Source organism: Anolis carolinensis, chromosome 1, assembly GCF_035594765.1.
Source record: "Anolis carolinensis isolate JA03-04 chromosome 1, rAnoCar3.1.pri, whole genome shotgun sequence".
NCBI classification, from domain to species: domain Eukaryota; kingdom Metazoa; phylum Chordata; class Lepidosauria; order Squamata; family Dactyloidae; genus Anolis; species Anolis carolinensis.
In genome coordinates this window covers 79,078,830-79,097,684 of record NC_085841.1, presented here as the reverse complement: position 1 = coordinate 79,097,684, position 18,855 = coordinate 79,078,830, and the positions used below count along the sequence as shown (strand labels likewise).

Genomic DNA, 18,855 nt, shown 5'->3' with positions numbered 1-18,855 from the left:
AACCTGCATGAAAAATCAGTGCCATCCTGTACTCAACACATTTTGCTTGTATTCAATGATTCACCTGTTTCTGGGTTCTCTGAAATTTTCTGTATAAGTCAAAAAATTGACCCCAAAAAAACTGGGTTGACTTTTCCATGGGTCAATGTGTACTGCTAAAATTGACTCAAAAGATAAAATGTGTAAAAAAAGGAACCATTCCTTTCTCTGAATAGAGTGTTAAAAGGCAAGAGTTCAGTCTATCCCAGGAGGACCTAAAAAAAGCACTGACTGCTTCTACTTCTCTGCCATAGCACCACTTCTGCCCTTTTTGAATGCCTGAGTGCTGAAAAGGCACCAGAATTGGCCGGAGGTGGCTGGACCTCTGTGGAACTGATATCTTTTTCTCCTCTCTGTAGAATGACCCTTGACTTATCCTTAAGTCACACAAGTCGAACAGAAGTCTCAAATCTGGCCTGCCACACCATTTTATGTGGTTCTCAAGACTTTCCGTGCCAAGGTAACATACAGTAGAGTCTCACTTATCCAACATAAACGGGCCGGCAGAACGTTGGATAAGCAAATATGTTGGATAATAAGGAGAGATTAAGGAAAAGCCTATTAAACATCAAATTAGGTTATGATTTTACAAATTAAGCACCAAAACATCATGTTGTACAACAAATTTGACAGAAAAAGTAGTTCAATACTCAGTAATGCTATGTAGTAATTACTTTATTTACAAATTTAGCACCAAAATATCACGATGTATTGAAAACATTGACTACAAAAATGTGTTGGATAATCCAGAATGTTGGATAAGCAAGTGTTGGATAAGTAAGACTCTACTGTAGTTAAATTTATACAGTCTTACAATTATAATTGGCCCTTTGAAGCCAACCACAAAGCTGATGCGGCCCTCAGTGAACATGAGTTTGATACCCCTGCCTTAAATCACTGTGAATAGTACAAATTGTGGCACCAAAACCTGCCCTTGACTTATATATGAGGTCAATTTATACACACACACATATATACAGTACTCTTCCCTTGCAGATAGTAGAATATCTTTATTAACCAAATAAGGGATTACAAGAAATACCATATCTACATTCAGTTCCATTTGAGAGAAAGGCATGGTATAAATAAATAAAATAATTATAGCTACTAGAACAAAGAATTCGAAAGAAATATTATTATTTAGTTGAAATAATATCCTCTGTACAAACTTCTGAACTTAAAAAAAATAACTGCTCCTATTCCAGTTATGTTTCTGATGTCAAAATCATTAGAGACTGAGATATAAATAGACAATAAAAACATTTCCAAAGGGAAGGCTCATCATACTAGCACTTAGAAGTAATAGGCAACTATTCTGTCTTTTTCTACTTACTACATTAAAAGTTGTGAAAAAAACATGCAAGGGATATGAGTGGAGGACAACGTCATCTGATGCCCCTGTACATTTCAGTGATTAAGGTATGAGATAAGAATTTTTGGGAACCATTCTAAGATTCAGTGAGAGAGCTATAGAACTTTTAATTGATTATGAAAGACACTTGATTTGGTTAAGTTTCACTTGGTGAAGCAAATGTCAGCTGCCTTTTTCTTAACAAGGCTGGCTAAGAATTTATGTAATAGGTATACTTGGATAGTTACAATTGACTAAAAATCAAATGGAGCCCAGTGTTCAAATACCCTCAATGGCAGATGCATGACTAAACTTACAAAGGTCATCTAAAGCTTTCATCTGCTTTCTAGAAGTGGAAATGGAGTGAGTATTTCTTACACATCTGCTTCATAAATTACCAGTACACAATTTCAAAGTGCTCTGCATTCACTAGCACTTTCCAAAGACTATTTTTTAAAAAAGGTTTTCAAGTTTTGTTCTGTATGTTTTGCTTTTTCAATAATCACTTCTTTAAAAAAATAACATCAGCCTTAAAATCCACAGTAACAAATTGCTTTGGACAATCCTATCGTCATGGGAAATAAATGGCCTTCTACTGTAGGCTTTTTTTGTCTTCACTTTTGAGATTCTTTTAAGATCCTTTTGTGTGATACTCAAAAGTGAAATATTAAATATGGCAGAATATTGAAAGATACAAAGAGCAACTAGTAAATATTTGATGTAGGCATTCTTTTCTCTGCTGAGATTACTCACTGTGCAAAAAAAAAAGAGGCTTGGGAGAATGAGCAAGAGAAAGGAAATCTAAATACTGGAGGAAAATGTTCTCATTTTTCATTGGGTTTTGTTGTAAGATGACAGAGACCTTGAATGAGGGACTCTTGGAGATGTTACTCAGAGGGTATGTGTCCGAGCAGTATGCTTCAAAATGAAGCTGGTTCTCCTCATGCTGTGTTGAGTGTCACCATTATTGACTCCAGTAGTCAGTTCTGTATCCTTTAGTAGTTCAACAGAGGTCAGGTGCTACAAAGAGACAGTGGGATTTCCACCAGGCACTAGAAAGCCTGCTCAGTCTGACAACTTGTTTTTTAGGTAAAGACCAAGTTCTTTAGCTTAGAGCAGGGGTCCCCAAACTTTTTAAGCAGAGGGCCGGTCCACAATCCTTCAGACTGTTGAGGGGCCGAATTATCATTTGAAAAAAAAAATACAAACAAATTCCTATGCATATTGCACATGTCTTATTTGTAGTGCAACAACAACAACAACAACGAAAGAACAATACAATATTTAAAAATGAAAACAATTTGAACTAACATAAACCTATTAGGATTTCAATGGAAAGTGTGGGCCTGCTACTGGCAAATGAGATAGTCAAGTTAATTAGGATTGTTGTTGTTGTTGTTGTTGTTGTTGTTGTTGTTGTTGTGTGCCTTCAAGTCATGTCAGACTTTGGCCGAGCCTAAGTCTAAAATTAATTATTTATTTACTGCATTTATTTACTACATTTATATCCCGCCCTTCTCACCCCGAAGGGAACTCAGAGCAGCTGTATGTACATACAATATATTATATTATATTATTAGCATAACACAATATTAGCATTATATATTACTATATTGAACTATACCACTATACTATTATATAATATGTAATATATAACATATAATTAATATTATTATATGGTATTACTATTAATATTATATTGTATAACATAAGATTATTATCAATATTATATGTATATACAATATATTATATTATTAAAACTGATATAAAAATATTATATTATAAAACTGAGGGCGGGGGCCAGGTAAATGACCTTGGAGGGCCGCATCCGGCCCCCGGGCCTTAGTTTGGGGACCCCTGGCTTAGAGTGTCCCTGCTGTTTTACTGACTTTTCACTCCCTTCCCAACAAACAGACTATCTCCCTTGACTGCTAGTTTTACATGCATGTATTTTATTGCCAGTTCCCATGAGCACCACCTTGGTTTTTGTACGAACAAAATGATGGATGCTAAGCTTGTAGTCTGATTCAGATTTGCTCTTTTTATGTTTTCAGGCTTCCAATAGATTGCCGCCTCTAATATCAGTAAGGGAAGATCACAAACCATGGAGACCACTTTCAACCAACTTCCCTACCAGCATTTGGGAGGGATTTCTATTTGCTATCAGGAGGGATGGCCCAAGGCATTTTGATACCTGAAGTGCATAAAAAGAGAGTGACTCTTCTACATATGCAGAAGCAAGGTGGATTTGGCTTCTGAATCTCAGTACAACCCTGACAATGGGATTTTGTCCTCTAGCACATTTGAGGCAATATGATGAGTTTTTTTGGGGGGGGGGAGGGCATGGAGGTTATGTGAGATACCAAGGGAAACAGTCAGGGAGTTCTGGAAGAACAGTTGGAAAGATTACAGAGCAACTCCTGTTGCCCCCTCCACGAACTGAGAAGGCCACGCTACTATACGTAATGCTAGGCTGCAAGCACCTTTTCCTGTGCTTTTGTGTGTCAGAAACAGCATGATTTCAGTATTCTTAAGATGCAAATTTTAAGAGAGGCTAACAAAGAGAGGCTCAATCTTCACCCTGCCTCACATCACTCTTCACACACTTCAATCTTTCATGCCTCAGTTAAAAACATGGCTGTTACATGCTCTGGGAGAATAAACCTCTGTCTAATTTTTTACCAATTGTTTGTGATTTTATTCTATGTTAGTAGATATTGTAATATGTAACATTTAGTTTTGGTGTGAACTTTGAGATTTTATAGCTGTAATTTTTCTAGATCAGGATGAATTACCCTCTTAGGTCACATACTGTGAGAAAGATGTATATAAATCAAATAAGTGTTCACTCAGTAGATTGCACCAGCGCACCTTTTTGACCAATATTTGTCTGAAAAAGACCTTGAGGAGGCAGTGGAAGATTCAGGTAGCAGGAAAGCAAAAATACATTGCTTACAAGCAGTTTTCTTATATTTGTAATTTTTTTCAGGTGAAAAATCATGCAAAAGCTGACCTGAAAAAAAAAAGCGGGGACTGGGGAGGATTTAGGGTAATGGTTCCCAAACTTATTTGGCCTACCGACCCCTTTCCAGAAAAAAAATATTACTCAGCGCCCCCTGGAAAGGGGGGCGTGGCTTAGAGGGGTGGGCTTGGCTCCTGCTCAAGAGGGCAAGGCTGAGCATCTCCCCTAGTCCAAGATTCAGGGCTGGGAGGGGGAGGGGGAGGTGTGCGGGGCCACAAATGGGCGGCCAGTACTAGGATGAGCAGAGTTAAGAGCTCTGAGGCAGGGCTGAGCTTCTATCCCTGTCCTGCAGCGCCTGCCAGGACACAGGGGGTGGAGCTGGAGGAGGTGGGCGGGGACTCTTCCCAAGTGCCTGATGGGGCTGAACCTCTATACCCCACCCCTGTGTTTTAACAAGCGCCTTAGGGGAGGTATACAGAGGCTCAGCCCTGTCTCAGGCTCTTGGAAGAAGGCCCCGCCCCTTTCCCTAGCTCCGCCCTCTGTGTCCCAACAAGCACCTCAAGAGAGGTATAGATTCTCAACCCTGTCTCAGGCTCTTGGGAAGAAGCCACGCCCCTCCCCTGGCCCTGCCCCCGTGTCCTAATAGGTGCCATCACCGGCCCCAGGATTGCTGCAGTGCCCACCAGGGGGCGGTAGCGCCCACTTTGGGAATCACTGATTTAAGGGATTGCCTGAGGACTTTAGGGATATATAGCAGTGTATTTGGAAGTTACATCCATTTGTGGGTTGTACTTTTCCACCCCACCTTAAAAATTTGTAATTTGTGGTACTAATTGTAATTTTATATAATATTAAGTTCCAATATGGAAGGGTGAGGTATGAACTAAAATACATTGTTGGTGTGCTTCTCTTTTGCCATCTGACTAATATGAATCATAATACTATAAACAATTGATTCAGAAATAAGGACTGGAATTTTTAGGAATGATATCCACATTTAGCTTAGCAGTAAAAGGTATGACAGCTACTCTGAGGTAGTAGTTTGAGCATTAGGGTTTAAATCTCTGCTTGGCCATGGGAACCCACTGGGTGACCTTGGACAGATCATACTCTCTCAGCCTTGGAGGAAATCCAAGGATTCCCCCAAACAAATCTTACAAAGAACATTTAGTGGTGGATTCACCTCAGGGCCACCATAAATTGGAAACTATCTGAAGGCACACAACAACAACAACAAAAAGTGTCTGGCACAAGGCTGTTTTGAGCGAGTATTTTACTGTTCACTCACCAGTCAACCAACTATAACTATGCCTTTTATTTTCTTTGCTTCATCTAAAATAATATGGCTTCATACATTTATAAATCTCAGGTTCTTCTTGTATATGCCCAGCATGCCTCTTTGAATTTATGCCACCCATCACAAAATCTAAGTTGTATTTTTGCTCATTTTATACCATTTTTCAAAGATGAAATGTTAGGACATTTTCCATAGCCACATAGAAGGAGTTGGTCATTATTATATAGGGTTGTCCTGATTTATCAAATGTTTCACAGGAACTCAAAAAGAAGAAAAAACCAACTAGCTGCTTCATGTCCTTCTGTATGCCCTCCTATTGTGATGCCAGAAAACAATGGAGGACACCGTGAAAATAGGTCTTCTTGAAATAGGTGTGTGAGAATTTTAAGAATGGCCCCATTAAGCAACCCACCGAGAGTTTTAAGTTAAGACAGCTAGCAAGGGAATATGAGAGAGAGAGAGAGACTTAACGTGAAGGAACATGATATTCTATGTTGCAGGTAATGAGCCTGATAACTTGAGCTTGACCTCACTTAGTGGAATTTCAAAAATAATCTCCAAGAAATCACTTTAGGTTCTGATTTCTTAAATTAGAAGGGAGAAGAAGAGAGGGATGGGAAAAAAACAAATGCTAGCCCCTACTATACTTGTATACTTGAATATATCATTACAGGCCTTTTGTTTTTTGAACTTCTCTGGAAGGTCAAAGAGTTCCATCTTTAAATAATTGAATAAGCCAGTGAATGCAACCTGAAATTACACATACATATATTTCAACACATAAATTACTTTCAAGTAAATTTCCTATTAAGGAGCAGGTACTGAAAATAAAACTCAGATTTAGTGTTTGTTCCGCTTGTCACATATATGGCTAATGACTGCTGTTGTGTATGTGACAAGCATTGTAGTGGAACAAAAGAAATGTTTCATTCTGTAGTGAAAATTTCAGTAGATTGAAACAAATGCCATACATCCAAGCTAAACAAATGGTGGCTGTGTAATTTTTAAATGAAACTAATGCACACTAAAGGGACAGATATACTTGTTCTTTCCAAAGGATATACCAAATGCCTGGGTAGTCTAGTCCTGTCTGAAAACTGAGCACAAAGTTGTTATTTGTTATTAACTGCTGTTAAATCAATTCTGACTCATGGTAAAGCTATGATTGAGAAACTGCGCCAGTCACCCTGTCATCCACTGCCCAGTTCTGATCTTGCAGGATTAGGACCATGGCTTCCTCGATTGAGTCTATCTATCTGAAATGCCATCTTTCCTGCTGACCTCTGTCTAAGGCTGGATCTACATTGCCCTATATTCTAGGATCTGATCCCAGATTATCTGGCAATGTTAACACATATAATCCAGTTCAATGCAGGCAATCTGGGATTAGATCCTGGGATATAGGGCAGTGTAGATCCAACCTTACTAAGCATTATTGTCCCTTCTAGTGTATGATGTCTTCTCATGATATGTTTCAAGGACAACATATCATGAGAAGACGTCATTTTGACGTCTAGGGATTGTTCAGACTTCATTTACGTTAGGACTCATTTTTTTTGTCTTTTTAGCAATTCATGGTACATCAAGGTAGAAAGAGGTCATATATATTTCTTTTCTCAAATAAGCAATAAACGAGGATAACATTTTCTTAAATAAAAAAACAAAATTTGCCTTCTTTAATTGACTGTTAATCGGTGATCATCTTGATTACTTGTCATCTTTTCATTAATTAGACAAAGACCTACAACAGAAGAGAGGAAGTACCAGAATGAAGTGAGGGCATATAAGCTTGATAAGTTACTCACAATTGTAAGAGCCTGGCTAGCAGCCATTTGTGCAAATGAGTTGTATGACTTGTAGTCCAAAAAAGTAACTTACCCAAAGTTTGCCTATATTAGAGGAGTTCAATGAGGAAGGCACACACAAATCTATGTCCCTCCACACAACAACTCATTGCAATCTGTCCCCATTAAGTTAAATTATTGGTATGGATGGAGTGATAGTTTGGGTATTTAATATAATTTTTTATTCATGTTGTCATGTGTGTATCCAAAACAAATTAAAAAACCAATGAGGCATGTTACATCTGAATATATACATAAATAAGAAACTAAATAATTAGAAAATAAAACAAACAAATTAAAACAAAGCATATGCAAAAGCATGGCAGGACTCATATAGGTATCAAATAAATTAAAAAACTTTGTTGTATTAAAACCAACTTAAAACACATCACGGGGACAGAAAAGAATCTATGAAACTGAATAATTCAGGAGTAGGGTAAAAAAAATCCTACCCTCCCTTTAGTACATTTTATTTCTTTCCTTATTTTCCTCCTCAAATAGCCCTCAATTTTTACTTCTTGAACTTAAGTGGTGATAGGTAAAAGGGACATGTGAAGATATTCAGTTTATAGAGAAACCCTTAGACAAACAGCTAGATAAAGTGCTGTGCTAAACCTAGGCAGAACTGGAGAGCTGAACATCAACTATGCATCATGTGAGAGGAACTCGGTTCCCCAAAGACTGCCAAATATCTACAGTGTATCTCAAGAGACTCGATTATACATTAAGATTTTATACTTGAAGGTGCTTAAAACCACTACCAGATGAAAATTCCCTGTTGGCTGATTCTCTGGTGAAGTATGTGTGCTTTGATTATTTTGAAAGGATGAAATGTGGAAAGATTCCATTAAATGAAATGTTATTATGAATTTTATCTTTGCAATTATATGTAAAGCTATATGGCAAATTTTGAGTCTGTATTCTTTCTCCAGAGAAAGTCATTCAAATCGATGCTTATGACACATACAACCAGAAATTATAGTCAACCATTTTGCATCATGATGGTTGCCTTTCCAAATAATGCAAGAGCATCCACTTATTGATACAAAATCTGCTGCACATCCTGTTAATATTCATTTTTATTTCAGCTAATGTATAGAAACAGTTTATAATTGCAACATATTTAGATTTTTTTAACCTTAAGTTAAAAAACCAAACAACCTACATTGTGGAATGCTTCTAAGCAAAAGCTGATACGGCAGATCTCAATCAATTACAGCAAAAGGCATTTAGCCTATCCCAAAGATGGGAAACACAGATCTATTTATGGGAATGAAGAAATCAAAGTGCAATTTTGCAGAGTTATCAAGTTGTGTGCTGGAGTTCCCATTTTTAGCCCTTCAGAAACTAATAAAAATGGAATAAATATTGCAAAATGGGTTGTTTACAAAATTTGGAAAAAGAAAATACAGCGGAAATACTGTTTGCATGCAAAATTGCATTTGTACATTTATAAACAGTGATATTCTAGGGAATGTGAGTTTCTAGGACCTATGGAAGACCAAGGTCAGACAGCAAAGAAAATTATCAATAGTTGACCCACTTTTAATTTAAAGTGTTCATAACAATGTTGTTGTTATTTTTTAAAAAAAGAGATAAGAAAATACTAGAGTATTTTAAAATACAATTTAGGGAGATTTTTTCAGATTCACACTGGATACTGAAGATTTAAACTCTTATATTTTTATCCCTCTCAAATACATTTTCATATTACTCAGTCTAAAACTCTACTTCTGCCACCAGAAATCTATGTAATTTTGTGATTCTGTAATATATTGGTTAACTTTCCCGCCTAAGCTCATAGTCAATTTATTTTTATAGGAATTTGTCCCAACCTACAGACATGTCTCTTCTGATACAAACTGTTCTCCAAACCTGTTTGGAAAGCACAGTATGGACAGAGAACTAAGATGGTTGGAAGTAAAGATATTCTCAATTGTAACACCTCAGCTTTGAAAAAATTTCTCAAGAAGATGAATTTAGGCCACCTTACTGATGGAATGTAGATGCAGAATGAGTGTTTCTGACTATATGGTGAACCTATCCTAGGGTTTTCTTGGCAAGGTTTGTTCAGTGGAGGTTTGCCCTTGCCTTCCTCTGAGGCTCATTGAATGTGATTTATCTCCAAATCTGTGAGCTCATATCTTTCCACAAGGTGTCTTTGCTTTACAGAAGTAGGACAACTATGAAGCTCAGAGGTATCTGGTGCTTCCAGTGGGGTACAACTCTCACTTTAACTTTCATCCAATAAACTAAATAAATAAAGTTTAATCAGTGGAGAATGCAAGTCAACTGCATTTTTCGAGATGGTATTATTTTAATCTGACATGACTCTAAACACGTGTGCTTTAGATTCTTCTGCAAACTTCAGTTTCTATCCACTTCCATCTATTTCTGCCCTTTTGTTCAGGCAGAGATTTAAGTTAACAGGTTTTTGCTAAATTCAAAAATGATACTGTATTTATAATTTTTGTTTAAAAATTATATCAGTACAGGACACACACACACACACACATATATATAGAGAGAGAGATTGAGAGAGCGAGAGAGAGGGAGGGAGGGAGGTAAAGGTGAAGGTTTTCCCAGACATTAAGTCTAGTCGTTGTGTCTGACTCTGGGGGTCTGTGCTCATTTACATTTCTAAGCTGAATTGCCGGTGTTGTCCATAGTCCCCTCCAAGATCATGTGGTCAGCATGACTGCATGGAGTGCCATTACTTTCCTGCCAGAGCAGTACCTATTGATCTACTCCCATTTGCATGTTTTTGAACTGCTAGGTTGCCAGAAGTTGGGACTAACAGCGGAAGCTCATTCCGCTCCCCAGATTTGAACTGCTGATCTTTCAGTCAGCAAGTTCAGCAGCTCAGTGGTTTAACCCGCTGCACCACTGGGGGCTCCGTGTATATATAATATATTTAGGAGGAAGCACACTTGCATGCCTGGATCTGTCCCTCTGAACCCCCTCCACAATCTTCATATACTCTTTCCCAGTACTTCTATGTGTGACTAGGGAATAATAAATTGCTGGTGCCAAAGCACTGACAAAATGAATTTCTTCCCCTTGTGGCACATGTGTGTCTCTGTGCATACATGCATATATGTGTGTGTTTGTATGAGGTATTCAATTGATAAAAAGATGCAGATATCTACTTTGATTGCTAGAAAATCACAAGTGTGTGTAAGGATCTGTAGAATATAGATATCTCTTATGATTGCTACAGTGTATATGTATGTGTATGTATAGGTGTTGGTATGGGTAGATAGATATAGATGGATATCTCTTTTGATTGCCGGGCAAGTAGGAGTGTAGATATGTATGTATATGTTGATGATGGTATTGATATATAGATATCTCTTTTGATTGCTGGACAAGCACGAGTGAATATATGTTTGTGTAAGTACTTAATTACTTATGCTATCCCTCATTGTCCGAGTATGATGGCCTTCCAAATGTATCTTGGCGGTGGATACGTAGGTGACTGTGGAGCCCTATTCTTGATCCACATATTCTTTCATAGTGAGAGCATCGGTTTCCAGGTGGAAGACAGTCCCGGTCAGGGTTGGCTTGACGCTCCTTCCTCTTGGCACGTTTCTCCTTTAAGCCCTCCATTCGTGCCTCTTCGAATTCTGCAGCAATGTGGATCACAGCTGACCTCCAGTAGCACTCAAGGGCCAGGGCTTCACAATTCTCTGTGTCTATGCCACAATTTTTGAGGTTAGCTTTAAGCCCTTCTTTAAATCTCTTTTCTTGTCCACCAACATTCTGTTTTCCATTCTTGAGTTGGGAGTAGAATAACTGTTTTGGGAGATGGCGGTCGGGCATTTGGACAACATGGAGAGACCAGCTGAGTTGATGGCATAGGAACATAGTTTCAGTGCTAGTGGTCTTTGCTTCTTCCAGCACACTGACATTTGTCTGCCTGTCTGCCAAAGAGATTTGCAAGATTTTTCAGAGGAATTTTTCCAGGAGTTGAGAGTGATGTTTTTGGATGGTCCTCATTTTGCAGGCATATAACAGGGTTGGGAGGACAATGGCTTTATAAACAAGCACCTTGGTATCCCAAAGTATTTGGCAGTTCGAATCTGGGGAGCAGGGTGAGCTCCTGCTGCTAGTTTGAAAACATGCAAATGTGAGTAGATCAATAGGTACCGGCTCTTTGGCTTAGAAATGGAGATGAGCACCAACACCCAGAGTCGGACACGACTAGGCTTAACGTCAGGGGTAAACTTTTACCTTTACCTTTACCTTTTGGTATCCCAATGAATGTCCCGATTCTCAAACAGCCTCTGCTTCATTCGGAAGAATGCTGCACTTGCAGAGCTCCGGTGGTGTTGTATTTCAGTGTCAATGCTGACTTTTGTGGAGAGTTGGCTGACAAAGTAGTGGAAATGGTCAACATTTTCTACATCATTAAGCTTTAAGCTATATAGATATCTCTTTTGATTGCCAGACAAGCACGAGTGAATATAGTGTGTTTGTGTAAGTATTTGCAAAGAGATATAGATATAGTTACCTATTTTTCTTGCTGGACAAGCACATATGTCTATGTAGGTATTTTTGTGGATACATATAGATATCTGTTGGATTGCTGCATAAGCAGGAGCATGTATATGTCGGCATTTGTATGGCTATATAGCTATCTATTTTGCTTGCTCGACAAGCCGGTAAGAAAGCACGGGAAGGAAGGAAGGAAGAAAGGGAGGGAGGGAGGGAGGCGAGCTGGGAAAGCAGGCGGGCTGCCTGCTCTGGATGCCTGAGAGAGCACAAAAGCCCGCCGTGACCCGCCGCTCTCCTCGCCCGCCGCCCCTCTCCCTCCTGCCTCCCTTCCTGCGGTAAAAGGACGTCGAAGAGAGAGGGCAGTCGCGCACAGCCCATCATCCCCTTCTTTCCTTCCTTCCTTCCCCGCCGCCGGTGCCAGACGGTGGCCAAAGGTAAGCCCAGGAGCCAGGCGGCGCGGGCGAGGAGGGGACGGCTGGGGAGAGGCGACAGGAGCCCCTGCCTCGGAGCTGGGGCCCAGGGGGGTCGGGGGGAGTTGCCTCTGGGCCAAGGGGGCGGCGGAGGGGCCTCCTGACCGCAGCCCAGGTGAGAGAGCCGGGCTGTGCCTCGCCACCTCCCAGGCGTCGCGCGTGTGTGCGTCTGTGTGCCTTCCCTGCGCAGGAGGAGAGAGAGGCGACTTGGTCCACTCTCCTCCTTGGCTCCTTTCCCCCTCCTGTCCTTCAGGAAGGAAGGGAGGGCTTTGAAATCTGCCTTGCGATAGAGCCAACCCCTCCGCCTGGGCTCCCTTTGACAGCCATCCACAAAGCCCTTCAGAAAAGATGGGGAGGAGAAGCTGCTACAACTGTATGTATTTCTGGAGGCATGTTTTTTTGAGTGCGGGGTCTGGATGCTGCTAGTGTATGTGTTTAAAAGGATGCAAGAAGTTTGCCAGGTGCCTCGCTTGAAGCGATAGATTCCCCGAAGCCGCCAAATGGCTCTTGGCTGGCGGGGACGCTGTCCAGGGTGCTGAAATGCCTCGCCGCCCCGCTCCATGCAACAGGAAGGGAGCTCGAAGCATGTCTCCCTCGCCTGGATCCGTCATGATCTGCCGGATCGCCTCACCCAAAACCCTGCTCAACTACTTCAACGGGAGCCGCCCGTCTGGTCCCCAATCCTGCCCCAAAGTCGACGTGAAAAGCAAGCGGTGCCCTGAAAAGCACATCAGGACTTTGCCTGCGGTTGCCTTAGTAACTAATATATATTTCCTAAAGGCTGGCGTAGTGGGGTCCCTCTCTTCTCCAACTACAGCTTTCCCTTTCAAACACCAGCAATTAAGCTCCTCCGGAAAGGCTCTGTCTTGTTTGGTGTTTTTTTGTTTTTGTTTTGTTTTTACAAAATTCTGTCTTGACCTTTAAATGACATTTCCTCATCTCAGCCTTTGTAGCCCCCTCTTTTTCCTGGACAGCTTGCTAAGCATTAAGAGGACAGACAGATATACAGATGGGTGGGTCTGACAGACCTATGCTACCTATGGAAGTTCAGAAACTTGTAGAGGTTTCTCCTGCCCCAGATCAGGTTGCAGGTAAAAGGAACTTGCCTTCCCCTGTGAAGGTTGTACTCAAGGAAGCACATGGAGGTGGCTGGAGGATGAATGAATGGATCTAATCACTCACAGGTCTGCTTAGGAATGCAATAATAATCGTCACATTCCTTTACAGGTGGAATGGCTGGCTGTGTCTTTGTCATATATATGAGATATTAGAGCAGTGTCTCTATTTCAGGAGATGTATTGCTTACTTATTTAGGTGATCTTTCATTTTAAGAGTTTGATGGCCTTCCAAGGAGGTTCCTTCTTTGGAGGCTTTTAAGCAGAGGCTGGATGGCCATCTGTTGGGGGTGCTTTGAATGCGATTTCCTGCTTCTTGGCAGGGGATTGGACTGGATGGCCCATGAGGTCTCTTCCAACTCTACTATTCTATGATTCTAAGTGTAATGTCCTGGCGGTGGGTACATAGGTGACTGTGGAAACGTATACCTGTGTCTTGCCCATTCTTTATTTTCTTTAAATTTTCATTTGAGGGTGACATACTCTATCGGGCTCTATTGGCTATGTGGTATATTCATATTTTACCCAGGTGAAGAGAAATGCTTATAAAGAAAGCAATCTTTCCATAGCTTGGCTTGGATATACTATTGATATATCCTGTTCTTTCTTCCTCTTATCAACAGGCTGCAATTCACTTCTGCAATGACTTCTATTGCCCCTTCAGGCTGTTTGCTTTAAGACCACATTGTAATGGGATTTGTAGGCACTTAAGAAGTGAACCAAGGCAGAGAAGCTGCTACTTTCTTCATGTTCTTAACCATGTGTAGACAGGAAGAGCCCCTGAAACTGGTCACCTGGATCTGGATGGCTTCTTGCAACAAAATGATTGGGGTGCTCCTAGTCTTCTTCCCTGCAATCTTTCTGGATATGGACTTCCTCCCCAAGAATGCCGGTAGGAAGGTTTTGATTTCAAGTGCTACTGCCCAAAGATCAGTCGCCAGAATGGATGGCGATGTCATTATTGGAGCCCTCTTTTCAGTACATCACCAACCCCCAGCCGAGAAGGTACCTGAAAGGAAATGTGGGGAGATCCGAGAGCAATATGGCATCCAGAGAGTCGAGGCCATGTTTCACACTCTGGATAAAATTAATTCGGACCCATTTCTGCTGCCCAACATCACACTAGGCAGTGAAATCCGAGATTCTTGCTGGCACTCCTCAGTGGCCTTGGAGCAGAGTATTGAATTTATCAGGGACTCCTTGATCTCCATCCGAGATGAGAAAGATGCTCTTGGCCGCTGCCTGCCTGATCCTTTGTATCATCACCAGATCAGGGCCAAAAAACCCATTGCTGGTGTAATTGGCCCAGGTTCCAGTTCTGTAGCCATCCAAGTTCAAAATCTGCTTCAACTCTTTGATATTCCCCAGATTGCTTATTCAGCAACCAGTATTGACTTGAGTGACAAAACTTTGTACAAATATTTCCTGAGAGTAGTCCCATCAGATATTCTGCAAGCCAGAGCCATGCTTGACATAGTCAAACGTTACAACTGGACATATGTATCTGCTGTCCATACTGAAGGTAAGTATATTTTTAAAAAAGTATTTCTGTTATTATTTGCTTTTGGTGAATGTTCATTTATATTTTGCAGTTTTTATTAAAATTTAACTCTAAGAGAGTCATAATATTGTCCCCATTTAGCAAAAAGAAAAACCAGGAATTATTAATAACTTGAAAGTCAAAGTCGGTGATTGGGCAAAACTTGAATCAACATTTTCTTAATTGGAGTTTCAATTGGTCTCTTTCTTATGACTACAAAGAGTATTCCAAATACATTCCTAAAATCTGTCTCTGTCTCTGTCTCTCTCTCTCTCTCTATATATATATAGATCAGGTGCATTTTGTCTTGAATTTAGTTTAGTTTTCAGCTCATTCATTTTATGCTCTTTAAACGTTAGACAAATGACATGATATTCTGCAATTCTTGTTATTTTAAAGTTATTTTTATTTTTTGCTTGAGTATATTGTCTAAATACTACAGAGACAAGCTATGGATTATCTTTTAATTGTTGTCTACTCTCCTCACAGAAGGTACTTCCCAAAGTGTATTTGATCACAACAAGCACATATCTCTCCTGAATTCATGATGGAACTGTTTTGTATACAGTGTGAAGATCTAGACTTACTTTGAAAAAAACCCACATCATATAAATTGTGTGTGTGTGTGTGTGTGTGTGTATTGCTACATTTTCTTCAGATAACCGTGTTGTTATCCTCCTCCTCATAGAAATGGAATAACTCTGTCTTCAAACAGTCTCTCATTTCTAATTAAATAGGTAGCAGATGTGGAAATCAACAGGCAAAGTTAATAATGACACAGACAAATCATTCTCAAGCAAAAAGTGCTAGTACAGTAATGAAGTTTATAGATTTTCAATGAGGCAAGTCTCACAGCCTTGCCTTGAGGTAGGAGAGAAAAAAAAATACTTTGCTTTTAATGTCAATTGTGTTTTTACTACAGCAACGATTGCACACAAACGTTCACTCTCCCACACAGATATGTAGACTATACACACACAGTCACACTCTCACAAACAGAAACAGATGAGCGTACACATACATTGACCCTGGGAAATCTGTTCTGTGTATTTGTGTTACAAATATGCGTGCCAAAATATTGCTAATTTGTATTTCATGAAATGAAATAATATCTGCAAAGATCTCTGTTATTAGATAAGTGCAGAGGAAGTGCTTTATGAATTATCACACAATATTGCTTTCCAGTGATTTAAGCAAGATGTTTAATTAACTTTAAAACTATGGTGAATGAATTGTAAAGGGAGGTTATTAGGACCTGCAAATGTTAATTTATACCTGCCTCATGATGAATAGGATACAAAATAAATACTACTGCCTATAAAAGAAAATGGCTTAGATCATAACATCTGGTCAAGATGGTGATCATTGTCTCTTTACCTGCTTTGTTTATGGTTTGACGTTCTGGATTTCCTTTTACAGTGAGGTGTACAACATCATTTGTCAGAAAAAAAATTTTGCATGATTTTTTGTGTTCAGATTACGTCAGGATAAAAATCATAAGCAAAAGCTATCTTTATGAAATAATATCAATTTTGCTTAGTACTGCAAAATCCTCCTAGTGGCTTTCCTTTCAAGTAAAAGTAGCCCTTATTTAACAAAAGAAACCACTATAATCTAGTGGTTTAAGCACTAGACTACAGCTCTTGGTGGTCAGGGTTCAAATCCTTACTGGCCATAAAACCACTCAGGCCCCTTCAACACAGCTGAACTGGAATATATGGTAGTGTAGACTCAGATAATGCAGCTCAAAGCAGAGATTGTGGGACTTTCTGCCTTGATATTCTGGGTTATATGGCTGTGTGGAGGGACTCTCAGTGACCTTGTGCAAGTGACATTTTCTCTGCTACAGAGAAAGGCAATGGTGAATCTCTTCTGAACAGTCTTACCAAGAACACTCTGATATGTCTGTCTTCGAGTTGCCACAGGTTGGAAACAACTTGAAGGCACATAACAACATACACAAAAAGTACTCATCTTCACCACCAGCTATTATGATAATCTTGGAAATTTTTGATCAATCACTTGCAAACATGTTGGTTTCTTGTTCTGTGCTATCACAAACAGATTACAGATAAAACAGCTCTATAGAGTTTTCATTCATACACAAGTAGCATGTTCATATGGGAGTAAATGCCAGGTTTAGTGAGATTCCTATATAAGTGTGGTTAGGATCTGTGCTAATCCCAGTAAAGCAAGATCAAACACCCTGTACAATAATACCACTTGATTTTTTTTGTAGATGTCAATTTCCTGAACTTCCAAAAACATTGTTGCACATTTTTATGTGACATAAATATGAAGAGATAATTATGCTATGTTTCTTTTTGAAAAAGAGGGGAAAACAAATACTTCTGCAAAGAATTAGAATGGGTCTACTCTTTTCAGTTTGATATCACATGGATTCTCTTGTTCATAATCATAAATGCATAATGAGCATAAAGAGCCATTCTTATATAAGGACATCTTTTTATGCCATGCTATCAGTATTGTCACATTCCCATAGTTTTACTCAAGAAGCAACCTAATGGACAGGTGCTACAGAAGGGCCATTGATTTGCTAATCAGAATAGATTCAGCAGCAACTTGGATCGATCAACATAAATAATGAATATTTTTTATAAAGTTAAAAGTAATCTGGATTGAGTCAAAACCACAGTGTTAAGAAATAGGGCTTAATCATCTTTCCCATGCTGTTTCGTCAATTCAAATCCCTTCCCTAATCTGCTGGTTTTCCTGTAAGGGGGAAAAAACCCAAGTACTATTTGGAGATCTGTGATTCTCCCTGCCCCTCCAAATATCTTCATCTTTCTACTTTAGCAGCACTACAAGGCTGATCTGATTGGAATGTCTGTCATTGTTAGTAGATGTTAAAGGAGTTCCACATCCATAGATCTCCTAGATCACATCTTCTAACACCCTTGAATGTGCAATGATGCAACTGAACTGAACAACTCTGTCTCAAGAACAGAGTTGTTCAGTTCAACAAAGAACCAACATGTTATGAACTAAAACACATTAAACCAATGATATTATACAACTGAATTAAAAGCAGTTTAAACATGCATCATTTAAAAGTTCAGCACTCCTTGTTAAAGTGCCCCTTTCTCAGCAGACAAACAATCACTGAAGGTTTTTGTGTGATATGATGGAACACGAGGGTCTTTCCTTTCTGCCAGAAAAAGATATACGGTGTCTGTGGAGAAGACAACATATGCTTTCTTGGAAAGGAATTCTGCAGACTGTAAATAGACAATGAGAAAGCTTACAAAACCATTCATTTCAGCTTACTCCTAAGTAGATGTGTACAGCAGTAGCCTTAAGTTAACATCCTTTGGGGATACTATGCTCATGTAAAAATAATGGCACAAGCAGTTACACTTTCATAGAGGTTGTGTAAGTACAGTTTCTACTGCAGCCAATATTTTTGAAGCACACAGAAACATCTGTCTCTCTCTCACACACACACACCACACTACACACATTTGACTGCATTGAACTAGTTAACCAGATGACACCAAACTCGGAGGGATAGCTAACACTCCAGAAGACAGGAGCAGAATTCAAAACGATCTTGACAGACTAGAGAGATGGGCCGAAACTAACAAAATGAAGTTCAACAGGGACAAATGCAAGATACTTCACTTCGGCAGAAAAAATGGAAATCAAAGATACAGAATGGGGGACGCCTGGCTTGACAGCAGTGTGTGCGAAAAAGACCTTGGAGTCCTCGTGGACAACAA

General features: G+C 39.6%; 1 protein-coding gene across 6 annotated transcripts in view; it reads left to right on the top strand.

Moving 5' to 3' along the window:
• Window positions 1–12,223: 12,223 nt before the first annotated feature.
• grm1 (glutamate metabotropic receptor 1) overlaps window positions 12,224–18,855 on the top strand; it is a 255,315-nt gene continuing 248,683 nt past the window's right edge. For 3 of the 6 annotated variants that reach the window (XM_062977613.1, XM_062977628.1, XM_062977620.1), the window contains exons 1-2: window positions 12,224–12,424; window positions 14,199–15,097. In XM_062977613.1, the coding sequence (XP_062833683.1) occupies window positions 14,323–15,097 (775 nt within the window). In that variant the 5' untranslated portion in view covers window positions 12,224–12,424; window positions 14,199–14,322. Of the gene's footprint in view, window positions 12,425–12,590; window positions 12,834–14,198; window positions 15,098–18,855 lie in introns of those variants that run through there. The other 3 variants (XM_008122937.2, XM_003215723.3, XM_008122930.3) reach the window with 3 other exon arrangements.